At 42.8% G+C, this 25,637-nt stretch overlaps 1 protein-coding gene across 2 annotated transcripts; it reads left to right on the top strand.

Annotated features, from left to right (window-relative positions):
• The first annotated feature begins 10,963 nt into the window (after window positions 1-10,963).
• Window positions 10,964-25,637, top strand: LOC117549053 (alpha-2,8-sialyltransferase 8F-like). Of its 2 annotated transcripts, none has more exons than XM_034220640.1 (8): window positions 10,964-11,184; window positions 18,905-18,979; window positions 19,105-19,179; window positions 20,292-20,439; window positions 23,575-23,687; window positions 23,791-23,883; window positions 23,961-24,328; window positions 25,468-25,637. In XM_034220640.1, the coding sequence occupies exons 1-8, from the start codon at window positions 11,084-11,086 to the stop codon at window positions 25,491-25,493; spliced, it is 999 nt and encodes a 332-aa protein (XP_034076531.1). In that variant the 5' UTR covers window positions 10,964-11,083; the 3' UTR covers window positions 25,494-25,637. The 2 variants fall into 2 exon arrangements, with proteins under 2 accessions (XP_034076531.1, XP_034076530.1); XM_034220639.1 differs by having other exon boundaries at window positions 25,465-25,637.

Raw genomic sequence — 25,637 nt, 5'->3', positions numbered from 1 at the left:
TCGACTAATCGATCAAATAATCGCCCGATTAATCGTTTTCAAAATAATCGTTTCCCCCCAGCACTAGTCTTGACTTTATTTGCCAGACACACGGCACTGAACACACATGCAGAGGTGCACACAGAACACACATGCAGAGGTGAACACAAGACAACATTAGCACGACCAGTAATCCTACAAGCTGTCATCACTCCGGTTTCACTATGAGTGGTCGCATTTTCGAGAGCTCCCGCTTTGGCGGTTATTCCTCACGATTTTTTACATATTTCATCCTCCTGACAATATGGATTATGGACTCCTACCTCAACTCATCAATGAGGCAACATCACTTAGAGAAGGAGAGTAATGAAAGCGGGGATAAAATGAACCACAATGACTTTTACCTTCTCAACGGCTGGGAAAGGAAACACCTCGCTTTTGGAAGTGCAAGCATTCATGCCTTATTAACTTCAAACCCGACGCGAAAGTACTTACCCCCGTCAGGCAAACTAGACCGAAGAAGTATGATCGTCTTGGTCTTATTGTTAGCGGGAGACATCCATCTGAATCCGGGCCCGGTGCAGACAAGAAGCCAGTCCTGCAGGCTCGAGGGGCTAGCATCTCAATTAGCATCAGAACTAGCATCTCTTCCACTGCAACAACAACTACGCGACGACAACAGAGACCGTGGAGACAGCGGAGACCAAGGAATAAACGGAGACTTCGAGATTCCCCCGGGGACGCCTCGGCAGACAGACACGCATGAGGCAGTGACGAGAGGAAGAGAACCGAGATCCGAGGGAACAAATATCCGCCATGTTGTTAGCCACCCTGCTAGCATATCGACGGCTAAAGCTACAACGGAGCCTCCCTCCCCCCACCACCACCCCACCACGACAAGCCGGTTGCTGTAACGGACAAAGACAAATATCTGCAAGCTGACGACATTGTGCATTTAAGAAACAAAAATGGACTACATATTTTTCATCTGAACACTAACAGCCTGAGACACAAACTGGCTGAACTCAGGCAGCTATTCATGAACGGTAAGGCAAGCATATTATGCTTTTCTGAGACCAAATTGGACAATTCCATTACAGATTCAGAGATTGAAATTGAAGATTATCTTGTAGTGAGAAGGGACAGGAACGTGAATGGAGGTGGTGTCTGCATGTACATACATAAAGACACCAATTTCAAAAACCGTACTGACCTGCATCATGAAAATATTGAATCTGTGTGGGTTGAAATTCTTTTTGACAATGCTAAATCTGTAATAGTCGGGACAATCTATAGACCACCGGAACAGAGTGACTTTTATGATACATTAGATGGGGGTTTGGCTGATGTGGGGGATGTAGAGACAATTATTATTGGAGACTGGAACACGGATATGCAACGTAAAGACACGTCCGTCTTCAAGTCCTTCAGTAGGATTTGTGATCTGCACGGCTTCAGCCAGCTAATCACCCAACCCACCCGGGTATGTGAAACAACACAAACTACCATTGATCTCATTCTGACCTCTGACAAGTCCAGGATCTCCAGTAAAGGCGTTATAGCATGCGGTTTAAGTGATCATTATATGATATTCTGTACCCGCAAAAAGCTAAAACAAAGGGCCGGCTGTCACAAAACAGTCATATCTAGAGACCTCAAAAACTACTCTAGCGAGGCCTTTAACCTAGAACTGGAGAGCCTGGACTGGTCAGATGAGCTCAGTGGTACACAAGTTGAAGAAACATGGCTTGGTTTCAAAAACAAATTCTCTGCAATACTCAATGATTTGGCCCCCCTAAGAACAACCAGGGTAAAAAATCGCGCTGAGCCGTGGATGCACTCCGGCATACTGACCGCCATGAAAACCAGAGACAAAAAATGCTCTGAGTTTCATAAAAGTCAGTCAATGCTTTCCAAAAGCACGAGCAGTGAACTCCAGGCCCACGTGACTGAACTCAAAATTGAAAGAAAAAGACTAAGAAATGACGTAAGCTCCATGATCAAAACTGCCAAAAAGAATTTCATCAATGTCAAAATTGAGGAAAACAAAAATAAACCCCGTGAACTTTGGAAATTACTCAATAACCAGCTTGGCTGCAGTAAAAAACTCAAAACGAGATTTTCTAACTTAAACATAAAGACAGATAACAGGCTCATCACAGACAAACTGGATGTGGCCAAGTACTTGAACATTTTTTTTCACAAACATAGCCACAACTCTTGTAAATAAATTACCCTCCCACTCAGGGCTTTTTGGGGTAGATCACATCATGACCTACTACAAAAACCTAGGGGTACGCAAAGATGATTTCAGTCTAGCAAGGGTAACAACAGCAGAGGTACTCATTAAACTGAGCGTCCTCCAACCTAACAAGGCCACTGGCCACGACAATATCCCCTCCAAATTCCTCAGAGACTCAGCAACCGCCATCTCACCAGTCATAGCTCACATAATTAACCTCTCCATAAAACAGGGAAAAGTACCCAAAGACTTCAAAATTGCGAGAGTAACCCCCCTGCACAAAAAGGGCAGCAAATTGGACCCAGGCAACTACCGCCCTGTTTCTATACTTACCTCCATCTCGAAAGTCATGGAAAAAATAGTATATGAACAGGTCGAAAAGTACCTCGCGGAAAAGAAACTAATCTATGAATTTCAATCTGGCTTTAGAACATCCCACTCCACTGACACATGCCTTCTTTATTTGAGCGACCACATCAAACAAGAGGTGGACGAGGGCAAGTACTGCGGCATGGTGATGCTGGACCTACAAAAGGCTTTCGACACTGTCAATCACCCCATTCTGATTGACAAGCTAAAAGCAATTGGTTTTGATAAACTATCGGTGAGCTGGATGCAATCCTACCTGGAGGGGAGAGAACAGATGGTGGAGGTAAACGGTACTCTGTCCCCCCCCCCTCCCAGTGAGCTGTGGTGTTCCACAAGGAAGCATATTAGGTCCGTTACTGTTCCTAATTTATGTAAATGACATGTCATCAGCATGTGACTGCAACTTGTTCCTGTTCGCGGACGACTCAGCCCTGCTGGTCTCTGGCAGGAGCGGGTTGCAGGTTGAAAAAACCCTCAGCTCCGAGCTCGGCAGAATCTGCACCTGGCTCGCCGATAATAAATTATCATTACACCTGGGTAAAACAGAGTCCATTCTCTTCGGTTCGAAACATAATCTCAGCAAATCCGACGACTTCTCAGTTGCAGTGGGCGACATTATTGTCACAAGTAAGAAGGAAATTACATACCTAGGATCTATTCTTGAGGCAAACCTCTCCTGTGACAAAATGGCATCCAATGTAATAAAAAAAGTCAATCAAAGAACTAGATTCCTATACCGGATCTCCTCTCTGGTAAACAAAAACACCCTGAAAACTCTGGCAGGAGCACTCATTCAAGGGTACTATGACTATGCTTGCACGTCATGGTACCATAGCACCTCCAAGGCGCTAAAAATACAACTTCAAACATCGCAAAATAAACTGGTCAGACTACTGCTTGACCTTTCATCTAGAACCCACCTCACCTCTGCCCACTTTGACAACCTAGGATGGCTTAGAATAGACGACAGAGTACAGCTACTTGCAATGGGCCTGGTCTACAAGATCCACTACACCTCTATGGTACCCATGTACATGTCAAAATTCTTCCCAAAGGTCAAGGAATACCATGATCATAACACCAGAGGGAGCTCCACAAATCATGTGAAACCCAGATTTGGCACAAAAAAGGGGGAATACACGTTTCGCAATTATGCCACATCAAGGTGGAACGCTCTTCCCACAACTGTAAAGGAAAGTAAAACTATACTTACCTTCAAAACCTCTCTTAAAGAGCACCTTCGGGGGAGAGCATTTCAAAACTGGCCCCGGTAATGGTACAAATCTCAACCTGTCGTTCAATGGACAGCTTCCCCCCCCCATCTATGTATATACTCGCATTTTAGACTCTGTTACTAACTGTATATCTGTAGACTTGGTATGTCTTAAATGTCCGGTTAGGATGTATTAGAACGAAATCTAAAATGAAATTTGTAAACAAGCAATCTGTATGTAAAAAAACCACCTGTATGTAAATTGTAAATAAGCCATCTGTATGTCAAATATGTCTTATATGTCTTAAATGACATGATGAATTGGAAATAGGGGACCCTGATGTAAACAAGACGAAAGTCTTTCTCTGGTCTGCATCCCCTTAACAATTGTATGTTTTGAGCTGTACTGTACCCAATATACAAGCTGTTAATAAACTTTTCAATCAATCAATCAATCATCACTCCTCCTGACTGTTCTCCTCACTGTCTTCCTCTCTGTCAGACATGGTAGCTGATGATGTAGGCCTACTTCTTCCTCTCTGGTTGAGTCTGTGATTAGCTGCTTGCATCCACAAGTCAACAGCTGGGTTTGGGTCGAAAGTCTCTGATGTCATCTTAGACAAGTGGATGTAATCAAATAAGTATGTGAACATAACCAATAACCTACCATAGCCAATAACAAATGAATGTAACTTATTTTATTTGTGTTCATTCATATCTTATTTTACCTTAACATTGATTTATTTATGCTTTTTTTTTTTATCTCCAGTTTTAAAGGATATTTTTGGTTACTGTCCTATAGTATACATTGGATGATTTAAAACCTGTTTATCCCAATAATTATAAAGGAGTGCCTTCGAAATATGTGTTTACATAAATTGTGACCAAACCGTTTGAATTTAGACTAAGAGTCCTTTACCTCACTGAGCTGTAGTTAACTTATCAGCCTCTCAGTCTGACTGGAGAGGACTCTCCCTCCACATTATTGTAGAAACATCTTCTTATCTCCGTTAGAGCAGCTAGCACGGCACCAGATTATAATAACGACAGCGCTGGTACCACCCTCCCTCCCTCGCTCACTCGCATTTTGTCTGTGAGCTGCGGGCGCCAGATAAGCCAACATCCCCCATTTTCATCACTTACAGCGCCCATCGTACAGGGCAAATTTAAAGGTGGAACCGGGGTGAAAAGGGTGTTACATTTACTTAATTGTGAATATTGTTATATCAAGGCCGAAAATTAGGATGAGCCCCAACGGTCAAAATGTTTTTTTCCCTCCCAGAACTGCAAGCGCAGCACCTCCCCAGATCTGGCGCCCTAGGCCCTGAGTTCATATCATGGTTCATATGCAACTCGCAAATATCTTTCTCTCTCTCTCTTCCTCATCTCTCCTCTATTTTCTCTTTTCTCTTTTCTCTTATCTCTCTCCCTCTCAATGTTGGTACGCAAATGCGCTTTGTTTCAAATAACCCGGTGCTCTTTTTTTGGCGGAGGTGCGCATGCGCACCTGCGCACCAGTTATGTGCAGCCCTGACTATAGCATACAATATACTAGCTAACTTCAACGTATTGTTGAAGAGAGGCTTAGTTTATATTAAATTAACCTCACAATGAAATGTGTGTATCTTTAAAATATGAACGTCACATTTCCAGATGGTCCAGAAATAACGCTCCCTTAGATATTGTAATATGGTTTGTTGAACTGGAGTTATTTATTGCAGCTAACCGCCTATCCGACGAACGACACAAACATTGTTGTTTTTAATATTATTACCAATGCCTCTTTTAATTGTATTATCATCACACTTGAGAAACAGCCTTATCGTGGCTGTACAACGGAACATGTAACTTCATTCCTGCATTTAAGGACGATGAATAGCGTAGTAGTCAATGCTTTAGTGACAAGGAAATGATTTGTTTAAATATTATATATGACGTTATCTGTGACTTCAGTGGAAATTAAGCGTATCCATTGTATTTGTTAAATAGGTTTGTGTCTTACCCCTACGTGTGTGATACATATGAATATGGCATATGAAAACAAATTAATTTGACTGACTCATGAAAACCTCATCCAAAGTAACAGTAAAATAAAAAGGACCTACACAATAATACTCAATCAAACTGATACAGTATAAGAACTGTGATATCCAGCAATTTCTTAAGTATAACAATAAGATTATGACCTGTTTTTAAAAGAAGATAAAAAGTAGTTTGCATGTAAAGAAGTCTGTAACCCACGCATGTAACTTTACATCTGTTTGTTCAAAGTGTCCTTAAGGTGATCCAGACAGGCTGGACCAGAGGAGGAGAGACAGATCTGGACTCCTCACAGCAGAGAACTTCAGCACGGATTCCAAGGTACACCTTTTTCATGCTTTACAAAGAATGCATAAAGTAATGACTCTAATACACTGATATACATGCCATTAAACATGACTGAGTGAATACTAGATCACCTACACATCAGTGATGTTGAGTGTACTTTCTTAGCAAAAGGTTACATTTACATTTGACCAAGCAACATAACTTTTTTGTTCAACTTTCACATTTCAATGTATTTAAGGCAAATATTATTGAACACAGTGAGAGCTGCGCCCCTTTGTCTTTCAGTGAGACAACCGGACATAGCAAGCTTCTACAGTTGCACTAAGTTTTGATAACAGTTCAATATTATTTTAATAATACATTTATTTAAATGTTGATGAATTTAGAACGGTTTATTCATAATCTGATTATCTTTGTAGTACACTGTTGGATTTAAAAAACACATTCAAATAAAAAAATCATTATATTTATGAACAAACAAACACACCTCTTTCTTAAATAACACACTTGCTCTGCAATAATATGTTTTTTGATATTTCTGTTAGGAAAGGACATGCCTGAGAGACAGGACTGCTTCACCATGTTCTCTTTCTCTGAGGGTCCAGAAGAACATCCAAGAGGGAAAGGAAAAGCTTATGTTATGAGATTTAAGAGCAGTACAGGACATTCACTAAGAGACACTTATATTGTAACACAAAGACCTGCACACTGACTAGTTTTGTAGTCTAACAGGAACTTAATTTGTGTTGTTTTGTGTTTTACTTTGCACCTCAGAGACAGTGTGATTATTGTCAGGCCTATAAAGTTTGGCAAAAAAAAAAAGTCAGCTGATCAAATGCATTTGCCTCACTTTATGAGCTTCATATCACTTGTGCCTTGTACCTTAGAGTTTGCAACGTCATAAATAAATGGTGCCAATCTTCAGTCAGATGTGAATGTGTAACTTAACATTTTCAGCAAGAATAACGGACAAAAGGAGTGCAAATACAATTTATTGAAATGTGAACTAAAAGTTATCAAGCATGAACCATCACCATTTTTTTTAAATAAAAACGAAATAATATACATAAGTTACACTAAATGTTAAATCTGTTAATTGACAGGCCTGTGCAGGTGGTAACAGCTATGCCCAGCATGGGCTAAGTTCTGTAGGTGCAGCTGGTGCAGGTCCTCCTCCATCAGGTCTGGTCCTCCTCCCTCAGGCCAATATGAGAGGGGAACAAATAGTGTAATAGATGCTTTGGACAATAAGAAATATAAAGTTAACTGTTGAGTTGCTCAGTTTTTTTAGATTGAAAGGGTTTAATAACACAAACAAAAGGAGAGAAATAAAGATTGGTCTTTCAATAAATTGTGTTGATTTTGTCTTTTGAATTGTTTGTCTGAAGTCAAGTAGCTAGAACTGTTACTTATAGTTTGAATGATACAGTCTGGTTATAATGTGTGGAGGAGGCATCACAGGTAAGAGCACCATTTGTTGTGTTCCATCCACAACAAATTGATGTGTGTGTATTTATTTATCTACTATTTCTTGAATTATTACTGTCAGTCCAAAACAAGAGATTTTGTTTTGGTAACATTAAAAAAAACTAAAAAAACATCTCTTTTCCACACTATCTTGAATACTTTAGTTTTTACGTCACTACATTTATCTAACAGCTTTAACATTGTAAAGGTGTCACTTCGGACTAATTATGACAGCATGTCCTACTCAGAGCCCTAGAGTCTCTAGGGCTCTGGTCCTACTATTTTGAGACTTTGAACAAACCAGACCTTCATCTATTAATGTAGAAAATAGTCGGCACATTACACCATTATGAAAGTAATAATTAGTTAGCTCATTGTTCAAAATGAGCTCCAACTACAACAGTTAAGTCAACTCGTGCATCGGTAATAACAATACATCAAATGATATAATATAATAGTATAACTTGTGTCTACTTTAAATACTTTAACAACACTTTCCTAATTATACTAGCATACTTTTACTAAAGTAACATTAACATGTTTAAATGCAGGGCTTTTGTAAGAGAGTATTTCGTATAGTGTAGCATGGTCTACTTGACTTATCTAACCGAAGTGATCGTTACGTTACTTTGCAAACCGTCAAACCCCCCCCCAACCAACCAACCAACCACACACACACACACACACACACACACACACACACACAAAAGGACACGGTGACGTTGTGATTCACTTCAATTAATGATAACTACGGTAACGGAGCTTGCTAACAGCAAGGCACAAGGCTACTTCACTCATTTAGCTAGCTAATGTAAGATACAAATGCTGTCGAGCCCTCACTGCTTGTAAAATAAAGAGCACAAACTGATTACTTACCCGAGTGGCGAGCCCCGCTGTTCTCCGTCATTTTTCTCCCGGGTTGTTGTGATCACATGACTGACAAAGCCGTGCTCTGATAGGCCAGAAGTCGGAGTTGCATTAGGGCTCGATTGCTTATCCTGTCTGCGTAGCCCGGATGATGCTGCATCGCAATTTTGGACATCGAATTTTATACATCGAATTTTTTGACGTCGAATTCTTTTCACTTTAATTTTTGGGATCTGAATTTGAACATTCGAATTTATTTTTTATTTACATAGGTACATTCGGAGCAAAAACATTCAGATACATGATTTTCAAAGTAATTATTTTCAATGCCATAAATTCGGTGTCTAATCAAATTCAAATACTTCTGTCTCTTGTTTGCTTCCATATCAGGGGTACAGTGCTGTTTTTTACAAGTGGGGGGTGGACCGAACATCCTTTAGGAGGGTCAGAAAAAGGTTTTGAAAATTCTGAATTGCAGAACATAACGAGGATTATCTCAATACTTGAATATATGTATATGTTTGTTTCACAGTATATATTGCTGTCTGTTGCTGGCGAGGTGTCATTTTAAAAAACACAGAAAAACTCATGTTAAATCTTTTTGGCAGCTTGAGGCATCAGCGAGAAATTGAAAATAGATCATTGTCATTTAGCCAATAAACACTTCACATCCTGACACGTTGCAGAATACAAATATATTTCCATCACTTCATCAACTGAGACAGCTGTTTTGTGAAAGTGGTTGTCAGAATACTTTGGGTTAGCTGGGAGTCTCTGTCAATATGAATTCATCACAAAGAGAAGCACTGCGTGCTGGACTCCATCTGCCTCTCCAACCTGCACAGTGTGTAGTGGCTCTAAGTGCACTTGGCAGCGGCGTAGGTGCAGAGCTAATTCACAAGAAATTGCACAGTTTACCCCAAAATCAAACATGGCAGAGGGGGTGTAAAATGTGCTGGGGCTGTTTTACTTTGTAATGATGTTTGGGAAAGATGTGAGGAGAGACAGGAGAGTACATTGTGAGTGATGTGTTTGCAGCCAGACAGAGTGTCTATATATAAATACAGGCTGCAGTCTAACTAACACACACAAAAACCTTGTCGGGCTGATTATAACCATCAGTGCATAATCTCTGCATGCAACTGCTGCGAAACAAAACCCATAATTAAACTACGATTACGTTTTTTTATGTCGACATTGGCGCGCCCAGCACATGCAATTGTTCAGGAAACACAGGGAAATATAATTGTGAGATTTGCATGCCGACAAGTCAGCTCGTGGACAGACAGGGAGGTAGGTGCTGGAGGTATCAGATTGCTTGATTTGACTTGTCCGTTTTATAACACTCAGAAGGCCTACTCTCTTTATTTGCTTTAGTTTAGTAGATATATACAAACAAAGAGTCGATATTTTTTAAAACCATTTAGTGTTTCACATAATAAAATACACAACGGCTGATTATATGTTTTATGAGCTGTAGGTGCGTGTGTGTGTGTGTGTGTGTGTGTGTGTGTGTGTGTGTGTGTGTGTGTGTGTGTGTGTGTGTGTGTGTGTGTGTGTGTGTGTGTGTGTGTGTGTGTGTGTGTGTGTGTGTGTGTGTGTGTGTGTGTGTGTGTGTGTGTGTGTGTGTGTGTGTGTGTGTGTGTGTGTGTGTGTGTGTGTGTGTGTGTGTGTGTTGTACAGTGCGTAGATGCAGCGGACAGACAGGTCTCAGTTGGTTTGGTGTCCTCTGCTTACTTTTAATACTTGTAAATAAAACTTTTGGCGGGGGGGGAGGGGATATATCCAGTCTCTGATAGTGTTACGTTATTATGAGTATGCTCTGTTTGTTTCTGAAATTGTATATATTTATATAAATATATATATGTGTGTGTGTCCGCATCTGTAGCCTGTTATTGTCTCATTATACCGCACTGTGAATGAATTAAAAGAAAAATACATAAGTGGTCATGATCACATCTGTCCATCAGATGTGCCTCCTGTCATCATTAATGGACGTCTCTTTAAAATGACCGCTCAGAGGAGAGGAGTTCTCATTTCTCTAACCACCTGCTGCTTCCCCTCCTCTCTCCTCGGTTCCCCTCCTCGGCTCCTCGGCTCGCATCTCCTGTGGGCGGGACTAGGTATCGAGGATAGGAGTCGAGGAGGGGAGTTAGAGAAATGAGAAAGGGCCTAGATGTGGGACTGTTTATGTTCCTAATGCTGTTGTTGTTGTAAATGTCATTTTTTGTTTTGATTTCTCTTACATGACTATGCACTGCAACATTTGTTTTGTTTTGTAATTATTTATGTTACTGGTTCGAAATAAAATGTATCAATCAATCATGTGTATCCAGTAAAAAAAATGATGAAGGAGGGAGGGACATATAAAAAATGGGTGGACCAAACATGAGTAGGAGTTCAACAAACAAGGATATCAGTTCTTATCTGACCCAGATGCAAATAGAAGGGGAAAGACACAGATAAAGTGCAGTGAAGACAGAGGACTTGCCTCAGAAAAGAGGCAGAAGATAGGTTACTAACTGAGGAGAGAGCAGAGTCCAAAGTTTGACATCTAGATACAAGGTGTGTGTGGACAGGAGGTGAGGGGACGAGTGTGTTTGCAGAAAGAGATCGGGATGAAGCGACACCATGAGAAGTTATCTATCTCTTTGATGATCACTGTCTTCTGTTTGGGGAGCCTGCTGACCACTGCCTTCTGGATCATTGTGGACAACAGGTAAGCGTGTCAGTACTTGTAGAAAAATCTAGCTTGATTCATCCCACAAAACTAAGGAGCAAAGATACTAGCAGGGAAATCTGTTGCATTTTGACAATGTTGGCAATCAGTTACATTTAAATTACATGTACGCCTGATTATAAGCTAAAGAAGCTGTACAAATGCCGTTAAGACATAAACATTGATTATAGCTCATCACTGACAAAGATTATAGTGTGGACCAACTTAAACATTTATTGCTAATTCGTTAGAGCTAATAATTTTTAGTTCATCCCAAATCTTTATTTATGATTTGGTGGAACTTTAAAATGAAAGGTACAGAAAGTAAAAAATATTGATTCTGTTGGACAGAAATGTACATTCACCAAAAGTAATACGATTATTCATTCTGAAAACAACACACCATGTGTTACTTTGTTATAACTTCATTTTTCCTTTTGGTCTACGCATCGTGTGGAACTCTATATTAAACAAAGAACCCTTGCATTACACTGTATTTGAATACAAGCTTTAGAACAAACAATATGCTGTATTCAAAAGTCTTTCATGCAGTGGCGGCGCCAGGGTATGGCTGGGATAGGCTACAGCCATACCAAGAAATGGCTTAGCCCCACCTTATAGTAGCAGGAAGGGCCCTCAGATTATGAGATACCCCTACCCGAGGTAGAACAAATGACAACAATGATTTTTCTTATCTTTAGGGTTTCCCATTAATGAAATTGATTCTTGTCAAATTTTATTTTGGGGGAAAAAATGTTTTTTTGGTTGTTCTTTAGAACTACCCCAATCCCTGAAAAAGAGCCAAATTAGACCAGGCCGAATATGGGAAAGGTGACAAAAAAGCCCATAACTTGAGAATGGCCACTCTTTTCCTCTTCAGATTTGCTGAGGTATGAACCAGGTGGCTGTCCCACATCACCAAATACTCAGAAAATCATTTAACTAAAGAAATACTGAATTATAGTCCTGTAAACTTAGCTTTAGTTTAGACGAAAATTGTACTTTTTGGTGATAGGAACATAGGACTCCATCACTTTTCTCTCATTTATCAGAAAAAGAGAAATTCCTAAAAGATATACCATTACTGAATTGTCTAGGGTGCTATTGAACACTAACCAGTAGTTGTATGGAAATATCTGGTACAGTTCTATTGCAAATGAGATTTCTTTAGACATAGGCCTACCTCTTCTCTGATACAGTCAAATTCAGAATGGGGGAGAAGTGGCACAATAGCCTATAAGTTAAGAATGCTCACTCTGATGGTCATTATATTTGGAGAGGGAAATACCAGGTGGCTACATCACCAAATAGTCAGAATATGAGTAACCCAATACAATAAAGTGTATTAGTTCGCACATTTATTTGATCACCATGGAAACCTTTGATCTCTGGACACTTTGTTAGCTCAAATATAAACACTTGTGTCATGGAACACGATGATGTCATAACTCCAACTGACATGCTCAGAGCAGCAGACTTCAGATAAAGGTTAATGGTCCTGCCCTCAACAGCTCTACGTCAATTATGGGGTGTCATCATATGCTGTTTCCATGGAAACGCATCCCTCACCATAAAACACGATGTCGCTGTAACTCCAATGGACACGGTCCGATCGTCCCCCAAATTTCGCTTGTATATCACCGGTCCATGCCTCAACAGCTTTACGCCAAATCTGAGATCTCACCTTAGGCTGTTGCCATGGAAACGCATCCCTCGCCATAAAACACGATGTCGCTGTAGCTCCAATGGACACGGTCCGGTCGTCCCACAATCTTCACCTGTATATCACCTCTCCATGCCTCAACAGCTCTACGTCAAATCTGACATCTCACCATATGCCGTTTCCATGGAAACGCATCCCTCGCCATAAAACACGATGTTGTTGTAACGCCTATGAAAAGGGTCAAAACAGCACCATTCTTCAGATAATGGTTAACGGTCCAGCCCTCAACAGCTCTACGTCAATTATGGGGTTTCATCATATGCCGTTTCAATGGAAACGCATCCCTCGCCATAAAAGACGATGTCGCTATAACTCCTATGAAAATGTTCAAAACGTGCTCAAATTTCACACGTGTGCTAACAGTCCAGCCGTGAAGACATCTACAGGACAGTTTTGAGATTTCTTCATTTGTCGTTGGCATGGCAACACAATGCTCGCCATGAAACACGGTTTTCTCATAACTTCAGTGAAAATGCTCCAAATGGCCCAAAACTTCACAGGTTTGGTAACGATGCAGCCATCAACGCATCTAAGCGTATTATGGGATGTCATCAAATGCCGTTGGCATGGTGACAGATCATTCACCATCAAGTTAGTTCAAAAGTTTGCAGTTCAAATATTCTGCTGCTTTTCCAAGCCTTTTTACTTTCTCTTCTTCTCTCATCACACATTCAAGCCCCCAGTGTTCATGTATCATTTCAATCTAAATTATTCACTTTCTTCTTACACATTACATTTCAGCATAGCAGTTTAGCGTCAGATTTTCAGCATAAAGCATTCCCACTAGCAATTTCTTCAGTAATTGCATTCTCTAGTTAGCTGACGTTGTCCGTGTCAACAGGAGCGACAGTCCGCACACACACAAGACCGCAATTATGGCAGAAGCAAAAAAGCCCAAAATATATAATTTTAACTCCGTGTGGGAGGATGATTATTTTTTTGTTCATTCCAATTCAAAGTCTATCTGTCTCATCTGCAATGCGAGCGTGGCTTTACCGAAGAAGGGTCATTTAGAGCATTTCAAAACAGTGCACAAACGCTAAGAGACGGAATTCTCTCCTAATTCTGCCCTACGCTCTTCTGTTCGTTGCGTGCATATGTATCAGAGTTAAACATGTGAATACATAATTATAAGTTTGTGAATGTTTAATTGAATGTTTAAGTGAATTTTAAGAGATGAGATTGTTTCATTTAATATTTTAAGTTTTGTTTCCCGTGGGAACACCGTCCCGTTGCACGTCTTTTTTTTACTTCCGGTATGTATTTTCCACCCTCCGCGGACAGGCTGTCACTACCCAATCTGTCCCCCTGCCCGATCTGTATTGCGCATGTGCGAGATGGTCCGCCATATTGGACAACTCCGGACGGCAACCCAAGTAGGACACTTGACACAGTGGCTTTTGGCAAAGCTCAAAAAGAAAACTCGAGAGAGATGAGTTATTGTTATTACATCCAATCCATTTCTCACTTATTCTGACAATGTACTTAACCCCAAATAAAATAACCCAATAAAAAGAGTTGTTAAATAATAGTGAAGTCACGTTGTAATAACAATAACTCATCTCTCTCGAGTTTTCTTTTTGAGGTAAAAAGGTAAACCTTCTCCTGTACAGTAGCCTACAAGGGCTTGTCTAATAGAAATAGAATCTCACAGAAATGTATTAAAAGCACATACAGAACAATTAGTTACAAAATATTAGAATTCTGAAAGATTTCTTGAAAAACAGGTACAATTATTTTCTTACAAAGAACTCCTGTTGCTTTCCAGTATACAGAGCCCAGGTGAGACAAAGATAAACAATGACAGCGTTATGTGTGTTGTCTGATGGCTTACCTGACTTGTGTCTCTCTACTTGCTAACTAATTTGTCTAAAATGAACTGCCATTATCAATGAATTCAACAGGCTCTGCCACTATTCATCATGTTCAGCTTGGCTTATCAGACCTCTTTAGATAGTTGATCATCTTGGCAGTGATATACATCTAGTATGTTCAAAGGCTTATCTGCCACATGCTTTAAAGCTGAAGTATTTCCAAATGAGGGTATACAAAGAACTTTGAAAACAGAAAGATTTCTTTATCAAAAAAGTTCGTAGGTGCTATATATTTTTTGAGAGTTTGGTAAATATGTACTTGTAATAAGACTCCCAGTGGCATCTCTTAGATACATTGGCATCAAGCAAGGTAGTGCCCTTATTTTAGCGTCCTTTTATTGCAAAAATGTGATTATAATTTTACTGACATGACTCTCACACTCAGAGGTTTCTGAATTATTTTAGACTGGACATACTGATTTTATATAAATATATGAAATGGTTAAAAACACTGCATGTCTATTTTCCTGAGTAAGATTTTTTTTGAATGTTTTGTAAATTAATCCAAAATGTATTCGTTTTTTCTTCATCCATCCATCCATCTTCTCCCGCTTATCCGTGGTCGGGTCGCGGGGGTAGCAGTTCCAGCAGAGAGCCCCAAACTTTCTTTTCCCTGGCGACATCAACCAGCTCTGACTGGGGGATCCCAAGGCGCTCCCAGGCCAGCGAAGAGATATAATCCCTCCACCTGGTCCTAGGTCTACCCCTTGGTCTCTTCCCAGCTGGACGTGCCTGGAACACCTCCCTAGGGAGGCGCCCAGGTGGCATCCTAACTAGGTGCCCGAACCACTTCAACTGGCTCCTTTCGACGCGAAGGAGGAGCGGCTCAACTCCGAGTCCCTCCCTGATGACCGAACTTCTCACCTTATCCCTAAGGGAGACACCAGCCACCCTGCGGAGAAAACCCATCTCGGCCGCTTGTATCCGCGATCTCGTTCTTTCGGTCATGACCCATCCTTCAGGACCATAGGTGAGGGTAGGAACGAAAATGGCCCGGTAGACAGAGAGCTTTGCCTTCTGGCTCAGCTCCCTTTTCGTCACAACGGTGCAGTAAAGCGACTGCAGTACCGCTCCCGCTGCTCCGATTCTCCGGCCCATCTCACGCTCCATTGTTCCCTCACTCGAGAACAAGACCCCGAGATACTTGAACTCCTTCACTTGGGGTAAGGAATCATTCCCTACTTGAAGTGGACAGTCCATCGGTTTCCTGCTGAGAACCATGGCCTCAGATTTGGAGGTGCTGATCCTCATCCCAGCCGCTTCACACTCGGTTGCGAACCGATCCAGTGAGTGCTGAAGGTCGCAGACCGATGAAGCCATTAGAACCACATCATCTGCAAAAAGCAGTGGTGCAATCCTTAGTCCACCGAACTGCAGACCCCCTCCCCCACGACTACGCCTCGAAATCCGATCCATGTATATTACAAACAGGATTGGTGACAAAGCGCAGCCCTGGCGGAGGCCAACCCTCACCGGAAATGTGTCCGACTTACTGCCGAGGACCCGGACACAGCTCTCGCTTTGGGAGTACAGAGATTGGATGGCCCTGAGTAGAGACCCCCTCACCCCATACTCCCGCAGCACCTCCCACTGTAACTCCCTGGGAACTCGGTCATACGCCTTCTCCAAGTCTACAAAACACATGTAGACCGGATAAGCGTACTCCCAGGCCCCCTCCAGGATCCTTGCGAGAGTAAAAAGCTGATCCGTCGTTCCACGACCAGGACGGAATCCGCATTGTTCCTCCTCAATCTGAGGTTCGACAATCGGCCTGACCCTCCTTTCGAGTACCTTAGAGTAAACTTTCCCGGGGAGGCTGAGTAGTGTGATGCCTCTGTAATTGGCACACACCCTCTGATCCCCCTTTTTAAAAAGGGGAACCACCACCCCGGTCTGCCACTCCTTCGGTACTGTTTCCGACTTCCACGCAACGTTGATGAGACGTGTCAACCATGACAGTTCCTCAACACCCAGAGCCTTCAGCATTTCCGGGCGGATCTCATCCACCCCCGGGGCTTTGCCACTGTGGAGTTGTTTGACGACCTCAGTGACCTCCCCCCGGGAGATTGGTGTTGATCCCCCGTCATACTCCAGCTCTGCCTCTAACATAGAGGGCTGGAGTTGTCGGGTTCAGGAGTTCCTCAAAGTGTTCCTTCCAACGCCCTAACACTCCATCAGTTGAGGTCAACAACGTCCCATCCTTACTGTACACAGCTTGGATGGTTCCCTGCTTCCCCCTCCTGAGGTGTCGGACAGTTTTCCAGAACAACTTTGGTGCCGCCCGAAAGTCCTTCTCCATGTCTTCTCCGAACTTCTCCCACACCCGCTGCTTTGCCTTGGCCACGGATGAGGCTGCTGCCCTTCGGACCTGTCGGTACCTTGCAACTGCCTCGGGAGTCCCCCGGGATAACAAATCCCTGAAGGCCTCCTTCTTCAGTCGGACGGCTTCCCTGACCACCGGTGTCCACCAGGAGGTTCGAGGGTTACCGCCCCTTGAGGCACCTAGGACCTTGAGACCACAGCTCCCCGCCGCGGCTTCGGCAATAGAGGCTTTGAACACCGACCGCTCTGGTTCAATGTCCCCAACCTCCACAGGAATGCCCGAAAAGCTCCGCCGGAGGTGTGAGTTGAAGGCCTCCTGAACTTGGGCCTCCTCCAGACGTTCCCAGTTCACCCGAACTACACGTTTGGGCTTACCAGGTCTATCCAGAGGCTTCCCCCGCCACTCGACCCAACTCACCACCAGATGGTGATCAGTTGACAACTCCGCCCCTCTCTTTACCCGAGTGTCCAAAACATACGGCCTCAGGTCCGATGATACGATAACGAAATCGATCATGGACCTTCTGCCTAGGGTGCTCTGGTACCACGTACACTTATGAGCATCCTTATGTTCGAACATGGTGTTTGTTATGGCCAATCCATGACTAGCACAGAAGTCCAGTAACAAAGCACCATTCCGGTTCAGATCAGGGGGGCCGTTCCTCCCAATCACGCCCCTCCAAGTGTCTCCATCATTGCCCACATGTGCGTTGAAGTCTCCCAGCAAGATTAAAGAGTCCCCTTCAGGAGCCCCATACAGGACTCTTTCCAGGGTCTCCAAGAAGGCCGTATACTCTGAACTGCTGTTGGGTGCATAAGCACACACAACAGTCAGAGTTTTCCCCCCCATAAACCGCAGGCGTAGGGAGGCGACCCTCTCGTCCACTGGGGTAAACTCCAACAACGAAGCACCTAACCGGGGACTTGTGAGTATCCCCACACCCGCCCGGCGCCTCACACCTTGAGCAACTCCGGAGAAGAATAGAGTCCAACCCCTATCCAGAAGTAAGGTTCCAGAGCCGACGCTGTGCGTAGAGGTGAGCCCAACCAGATCCAACTGGTAACGCTCCACCTCCCGCACAAGCTCCGGCTCCTTCCCCCCCAGAGAGGTGACATTCCACGTCCCCAAAGCCAGCTTCTGTCGCCCGGGTCTGGTCCGTCGAGACCCTCCGCTTTCACTGCCACCCTTCTGGCAGCGCACCCGACCCCATTCGATGTTTCCCGTAGGTGGTGGGCCCGCGGGACGGAGAAGCGGAGGTGTTGCCCACGTTGCCTTTTCGGGCTGGGCCCGGCCGGGCTCCGTGGCAAGCCCGGCCACCAGACGCTCGCCGACGAGTCCTCCTTCTGGGCCTGGCTCCAGAAGGGGACCCCGGGCTTCCTCCGGGCCGGGTATCCTCACTTCTTGTGTCGTCTTTCATGAGGTATTTTGAACCAATCTTAGTCTGGCCCCTTGCCTGAGACCAATTTGCCATGGGAGACCCTACCAGGAACACAAGGTTCCAGACAACACAGCCCCCAGGTTCATCAGGGCACACAAACCTCTCTACCACGGTAAGGTGCTGGTTCCCCAGAGAGGTCGTTTTTTCTTACTTAATGCAATATTTTTTTTAATGTGAAGTGGTTTCTTATACATGTGGTGCTGAACATGATGATTTGTGTTTTGCATTACAGTATTTGTGGACTTTTGTTTAATTGTTGTTTTAGATAAACCACACCTGCCATCATAGAGCTCATTTGCCTTTTGGTGTGCACTATGTATAAATGAATGTGCTGTGCTGTTTCTCTCTTGTTTGCTGCACAGCCATCTTGTACCAAGTAGACCACCTTCACCCAAGAAAATCCCCCCTTGGCCCTCTGACCTTTGCAAAGGATGCAGGTGAGAGCAACCACCGACCTTTCTGTTAATGCCTTCATCAGATCTATCACGAGGCGTCACACACCTGACTGTGTGTGTGTGTGTGTGTGTGTATGTGTGTGTATGTGTATGTGTGTGTGTGACAGGGCGCTCATTGAAAAAGTAAGAGAACGCTACTCAAAAACTTGGAAGAAGCAAGAAGATATTTACAGAAACCTCAGGTAATTGTATTTGATTACATTTTGTTTAAAAGGTTTTGGCCAGAATTGCATTAATAGTCCATGCAGGCAAAGATTTGCTGTTTCTCAGGGGAAGACATACAGTCAGCCAACCAGTGGCGGTTCTAGACCAATTTGACTGGGGGGGCCACTAAGGGGGCCAATTATTTTCTGAGGGGGGCACAATAAATGCAGGACGAAAAAGAGAACTAGACAGTATGAAGTAATTGCGCATAAGAAAACAATGCAATACAGTTATTGGTATTTGTTTCAGTACACTTATTTATTTCAGATAGATCTTATAGTTATTACTGTTAGCTTCAGCTTAAGTTGTAGTGCAATGTTTGCACTAACACCAGATTTATATTAAAATAAAGGCAATGAACAGTTACATCTCTACTTTACATAAGGGTGTCTGCACAATCTCACATTACAGCAACAAAATCCTGCGGTTTTTGGCAAACCGAGTACCAGAAAATATACATTTTTTAAAAAAAGAAAAAAAACGTTTCATTGTTAGGGGGGGCCACAGGGGGGGTCAGAGGGCAGTGTTAGGGGGGCACTGGCCCCCCCATAGAACCGCCCCTGCAGCCAACTTGTGGAACCACGCAAAGTTATGTGATGAGGCCCTCTGTATCGCGAGCGCCGCCGACGGGCTGCTAGTGGAGCGCCGGCTAAACTGTGGCGCGCTTAATTGCGCCGGATTTGCGAATAAGATGAGGCCCCCTCCGCGAGGTGAGGCCCCCTCGCAGACACCTGATCTGCGTGTAGGGAAGGGAGGGCCTGCAGTCAGCAATTGTATAAACGCTAAACATTGTCACAGTTTGGGACTATTCAGTGAGTAGGTCTTAAAAGTAGTTAAAAGAAGCGATTTCATTCAACAAATTGCAACTGAATCCATTGGCTTTCTTATGTAATTGAAAAAGTGGCCAAAAATCGTAAGAAATGTAGCACGAGTTAGAGAGTTTGGTAAAACAGAGGGACTTCACCAGAAGATAACTTTAACTCACCTTGATGATTGTGGAATACAAATTCTTATAAGAAAGAAAATACGTTTTATATACTGTACAAACTGTGTTAGCTTTCTGTTCAACAAAGTCCTTCTGTTACCCCAGCTCTCAACTGAAAAGTCAGTGCCAGGGATTTGACAGGGCCATCATTACCCAGGCCAACACTCCAGTGGGATCAACTATTGTGTACTCTGCGGAAAAGAACAAGAAGACCCTCAAGGTGACTCCAGAGATTTTCAGCACCTTCATAAAGGTATGTCGTTTTTCATTCATTGTATCACAGCATATTGTGCTTGTTGTCTTTATTGTTCCTTAAAGGGCTCAGAGATAATAAATTATGTGTTTAGTTACATGGTGACTGGTTGATACAAACGACCACTGATGACCACCCTTTCAAAAACACACACACACACACAGAATTAGGATTTTCTATAAAAAAACTGAGATTTGAAGTGAGGACCCCTTAATCTGACGAATGCTCAAAAAACAACAACAATCTTATTTCAATATACAGCATGACCTGCTTTTAATGATATAATTGCAAATTTGTAAATGTGAAATCATTCTAGTTATTAGAAAATTGGTACTTTTGATTTTCATTCATTCTCAAATTTGTAACTGGCTTCACACCAGAAAAAATGGCATCCAGTACCCTTTCTAGGACAACACCAGTCTACAAAGTTTGCATTCATTTTGATATCAACTGTCTGATCCATGGAGACAACAACTTTGTCAGGACTAACCGGAATAGTTCAGAAAAAAACAGTCACAGATGAAGAGTAAGTTTCAGGTTCCAGGATACAGCCGACTGCTCCTGATACTGGGATGGTTTGAATACGCTACATTTCCCTGTGTGAGATCAATCAATCAATCAATCAATCAATGTTTATTTATATAGCCCAATATCACAAATGTTACATTTGTCTCAGTGGACTTCACAGTTTGTACAGAATATCAGTATGACAATACGACACCCTCTGTCCTTAGACCCTCACATCGTACAAGGAAACATCCAGAGAAAACCCACAGTTTAAAGGGAAACATGGAAGAAACCTCAGGGAGAGCAACAGAGGAGGGATCCCTCTCCCAGGACGGACAGACGTGCAATAGATGCCGTGTGTAAATTGAAAAGATAATACATTTACAACATAGGTAGACCAAATGTTTGGAAATGTGTGTGTCTATGAATCCATGAGGATATCCATCCAGGACTTATGATCCAGGACCACAGCAACAGGATCAGCCACGACTCAAGATCCCGCCGTAGATAGTAGGGCTGTGCATCTTCACTGGTCTCACGATTCGATTCGATTACGATTATCCTGTCAACGATTCGATTCAATTCGATATCCCGATACATCCCGATTCATACCAATGCGTTGCATCCTCAATTTTCTATATTACTGCACATGGCTTATTTTTCATCAATGCATACATGCAGTTAATACATATGAACTCTCTTTTTATTATTTAGAAAGTGCTTCAGAAATCAATAACATAAATGTCTTGACATTCATTTATAAACCAAAATAAATGAATTGTATAGGTCTAGCCTATACAAAAAATAATGCTTCTGCAGTCTAGCTGCAGCTTCTAGCAACGGTCTTCTGTTAAAAAAGGACACTGAATGTCCTGAATGTGGCATCACACACAGGACTTGAGTCTGAACACAGCAGACAACAGGAGTATTTACAACAGCATATAACAACTAAAATACTGCATGTGGGTGCACACTTACATTCTCTGTCTTACTGTTACATAATTCCCATGAATGTATGAGATTAAGTTAGCTTCATTATATCTCAGTGATTACGTGAATAATAAAGTTTCTATCGGGTCACTATCAGCCTGTCACTCATTATTTTCAGGGAGGGGGCGGGGTTTGGAGGAACGGAGAGGAGACGGTGATCGCGGAAGCTTTTTTCCTCCTGCCTTCACAAACTTTACACACGTATATATCGTCTGAAAATTGCTAGAGGACATTCATACTCTGCAATCCAAGACTTAATTAAATCCACCAAAAACCTGACATGATTGTAACGCGATTATTTTTCAAAAACATAATTCCCTGTGTCTCTGAGCCGCAGCGACACGGAGTGATTCAGAGCGGGTCCTTCTGCTGTTGGTTCTGGACTGGTGTTCTTGTGTTGATGGATAAAGCAGACTGCTCCGTGTTTGGTGTTGCTGTGTCGCTGTCACGTCTGTTCCCTGATCTCTGCGTCACCGACCGATTTGATATTAAAGTGACAGAAAAAAAAAACGTTATAGTAAAGCCGCGGCCGGAAAATCAGGAAGCAACGTTACTACGCTATAACCGATTATCTTCCGTCACTGCATCGAGACCGAATCGTCCACGTCCGCATCGCAATGCATCGTAGAAACGATTATTTTCAACACCCCTAGTAGATAGACACTAAAAAGAAATTTGGGGAAGCTGGGTTAATCGGAACATGAGAGTACACAGGTATAGACAGAGAGAAGGAAGAAGTAAGATGTCCCCCGACAAACTAAGCCTATAGCAGCAAAACTAGGGGCTGAATCTAATCAGCCCTAACTATAAGCTTTATCAAAAAGGAAGATCTTAAGCGCACTCTTAAAAACGGATAGGGTGTCTGCCACCCGAGATCAGCTGCGACGCCATTGTCGCAGCTGATCTCGGGCGGCAGACACCCTATCCGTTTTTAAGAGTGCACTTAAGACCTTCCTTTTCCAAGGGACGTAAAGTTGGCGGCCCAATGGCCCCTTGCACACTTCCAACTCTGATTTTGATCTCAGATACACTATAGTCAGTCATTTTTGAGAATTGTGCGCTGTTTCAGTACGTTTAAAATCGTAAAAGAATGTAGGAAATCAATAACGCAACTCAAACACCTCAATTGTACATTAAATAAATACTCACACAACACATGTTGATACTGTTGTAGGGGATTTGCAAACAAGATCCAGACAAAGATCCCCATGGCTCTTGCTCATTCACAAACATGATATAGAATATAATTGGGAGGGATGAAACCCTCTTTAATGGTCACACATGCAGAGCAGACACAGTGACATTTGTTCTCTGCATTTAACCCATCCTAGTACCAGGAGTCTAGTACTAGGAGCAGTGGGTGTGAGGTAGTAGTGTACAGCGCCCGAGGAGCAATGGGAGTGAGGGGGGGAAGGGGGATGTCCGGTGCCTTGCTCAAGGGCACCACGGCAGGGCAGGAGGTGAACTGGGACCTCTCGAAGTAGAAGTCCACACTCCATATTTAGGTCTGGTCGGGGACTTGAACCGGCAACCCTACAGCTCCCAGTCCAAGCCCCTACTGACTGAGCCACTGCCAGACTATATATCATATGCATGTTATTGTTCTGTAATACATTTTTTCATTGGTTTTATTTCCAGGAGAATCCATTTCCAAAGAAAAAATGGGAAACGTGTGCTGTTGTCGGGAACTCAGGGATTCTGGCAAACAGCAGCTGTGGAGAGATGATCGATTCGGCTGAGTTAGTTATCAGGTGAGAAATCTGTCAAGGTCAGAGGACTGAAAGGCTGATGGCGACATAAATCCACAGAATAATTCTAATAATAATTTCTGACTCGTCTGTTATGCCTTTTCAGGTGCAACCTACCTTCTTTGGGAAAAAGCTATGAGAGACATGTGGGCACCAAGACTGACATCGTGACAGCCAACCCAAGCATTTTGTTGAAGGAGTGAGTAAATAAATGCGTCTCACTGCACCAATAGAGTGTTCCCTTGGTGTTGTTGCTTGACATCTTTTTATTTTCAGGTATGGAGATCTAATGGGGCCACGCCGTCCATTTGTGGAGAGTCTACATAGCTACGGAAAATCCATGATGGTTCTTTCCCCCTTCTCCTATGCAGGCAATACTCCGGTGTGCCTGAGGGCAGTATACAGCATTAGGGACTTTGAAAGTCCCATTCAGCCCATGTTCTTCAACCCTGATTACCTCCGGAGTCTGAAAGACTTCTGGAGCTCCAGAGGCCTAACCAGAGGCCTACTCAGCAGCGGCTTACTGATGGTTAGCATAGCGCTGGAACACTGTGCCAACGTGCATCTGTACGGTTTCTGGCCCTTCAGTAATCATCCATTGGAACTCAATGCCGTGAAAAACCACTATTACGATGATAAAAAAGGTATATGGACTGTCCACTACATGCCGGATGAGTTTGACCTGTTGTTGCAGCTGCACAGTCAAGGTGTGCTCAGGCTTCACCTGGGGAACTGTCGACCGGGTAGAAATTAGTTCCCAGGTCCAGAGACAGATGAGACTGGGCATCTGAAGAATCGGGACATTTCCTGGTGGACTGAGGGTTGATCTCCGAATTTGTTTCTAAACTATGCCTTTTCAATACAATCCACTCACTCTCCCCCCATATCAGTTCCTAGACCCTCTGAGCAGAGGGATAAACCAGAAGGTGCAATAAAATATATTGTCACTTACACCAATTAATACATTTGATAAATAATTAGGATCTCAACTTTGATAAAAAATCATTAGTATTGTCATTTTGGCCATAATAATAGTCATAATCATCTTTTACTTTTCCAGCAAAATTGCAAGGAAATGGTTATTCAAAATATAACTTTCAGTCATGGAAAGGTTTCGATATTTGAAAAGATGTGACATATTGTGAGATGTAAAGGAATTTCAGTTAGATATATATATATATATATATATATATATATATATATATATATATATATATAACTCCCTTGTTTTTATTCCAAAGGCCACTCACACTAATTTGCATTTCAGTCGCCAAATCCATATAATGCGTTGTCAAATGTAATAATAATAATAATAATAATAATAATAATAATAATAATAATAATAATAATACATGGGACTTATATAGCGCTTTTCTGGAAACCCAAAGACGCTTTGACAGAGAATTACAAAAAGAGATAAACAAAACAGAAAATAGGGTGGGGGGGGGGGGGGGTCAGTGGTTGAATGCAGTGTTGAACAGGTGGGTTTTGAGTGATGTTTTGAATGCTGTGAGGGAGGAAGAATCTCTGATGGATTGGAGTAGAGTTCCAGAGGGTGGGTGCAGCAATGGAGAAGGCTCTGCCGCCCCAGGACTTGAAATGTACACTTCCTTCTCCTCAATTTGATCTCCCTGTCCGTCTGTGTGTGTGTGTGTGTGTGTTCCTAAACGTTTTCTCCTCAACAGATAACCTGTGACAACCCTGTGGTTGTCCACCAGTTGGTGCTGCTGTAACCTGTCCACCAGTTGGTGCTGCTGTAACCTGTGTTTCTTGTAATCAGCAGTGATGGGACCCACCTGTGGCACTTGATTCCAGTAGATAAGAGGGCTGCAGAACAGGCTCTCGGTCTCTCTCAGCTGCCCTGCTCGGTGCAGCAGGACACCGCTCCTCTGTTCTGTTTGATTGTTGTTTGTAACCACTGTGTTGCATAAAATAAGTGATTGTTTTGGGCAA

Source organism: Gymnodraco acuticeps, unplaced genomic scaffold, assembly GCF_902827175.1.
Source record: "Gymnodraco acuticeps unplaced genomic scaffold, fGymAcu1.1, whole genome shotgun sequence".
NCBI lineage: Eukaryota > Metazoa > Chordata > Actinopteri > Perciformes > Bathydraconidae > Gymnodraco > Gymnodraco acuticeps.
Note: the sequence above shows the minus strand (reverse complement) of the source record. Positions and strands in the feature narration are given on the sequence as shown.

What these genes read in the sequence shown, in the direction of transcription:
- LOC117549053 (XM_034220639.1), top strand. Translation starts at nt 11,084, where the DNA reads ATGAAGCGACACCATGAGAAGTTATCTATCTCTTTGATGATCACTGTC. An exon ending in GACCTTTGCAAAGGATGCAG is followed by an intron (nt 18,980 to 19,104) that starts GTGAGAGCAACC and finishes TGTGTGTGACAG; the next exon opens with GGCGCTCATTGAAAAAGTAA. An exon ending in TCGGCTGAGTTAGTTATCAG is followed by an intron (nt 23,688 to 23,790) that starts GTGAGAAATCTG and finishes ATGCCTTTTCAG; the next exon opens with GTGCAACCTACCTTCTTTGG.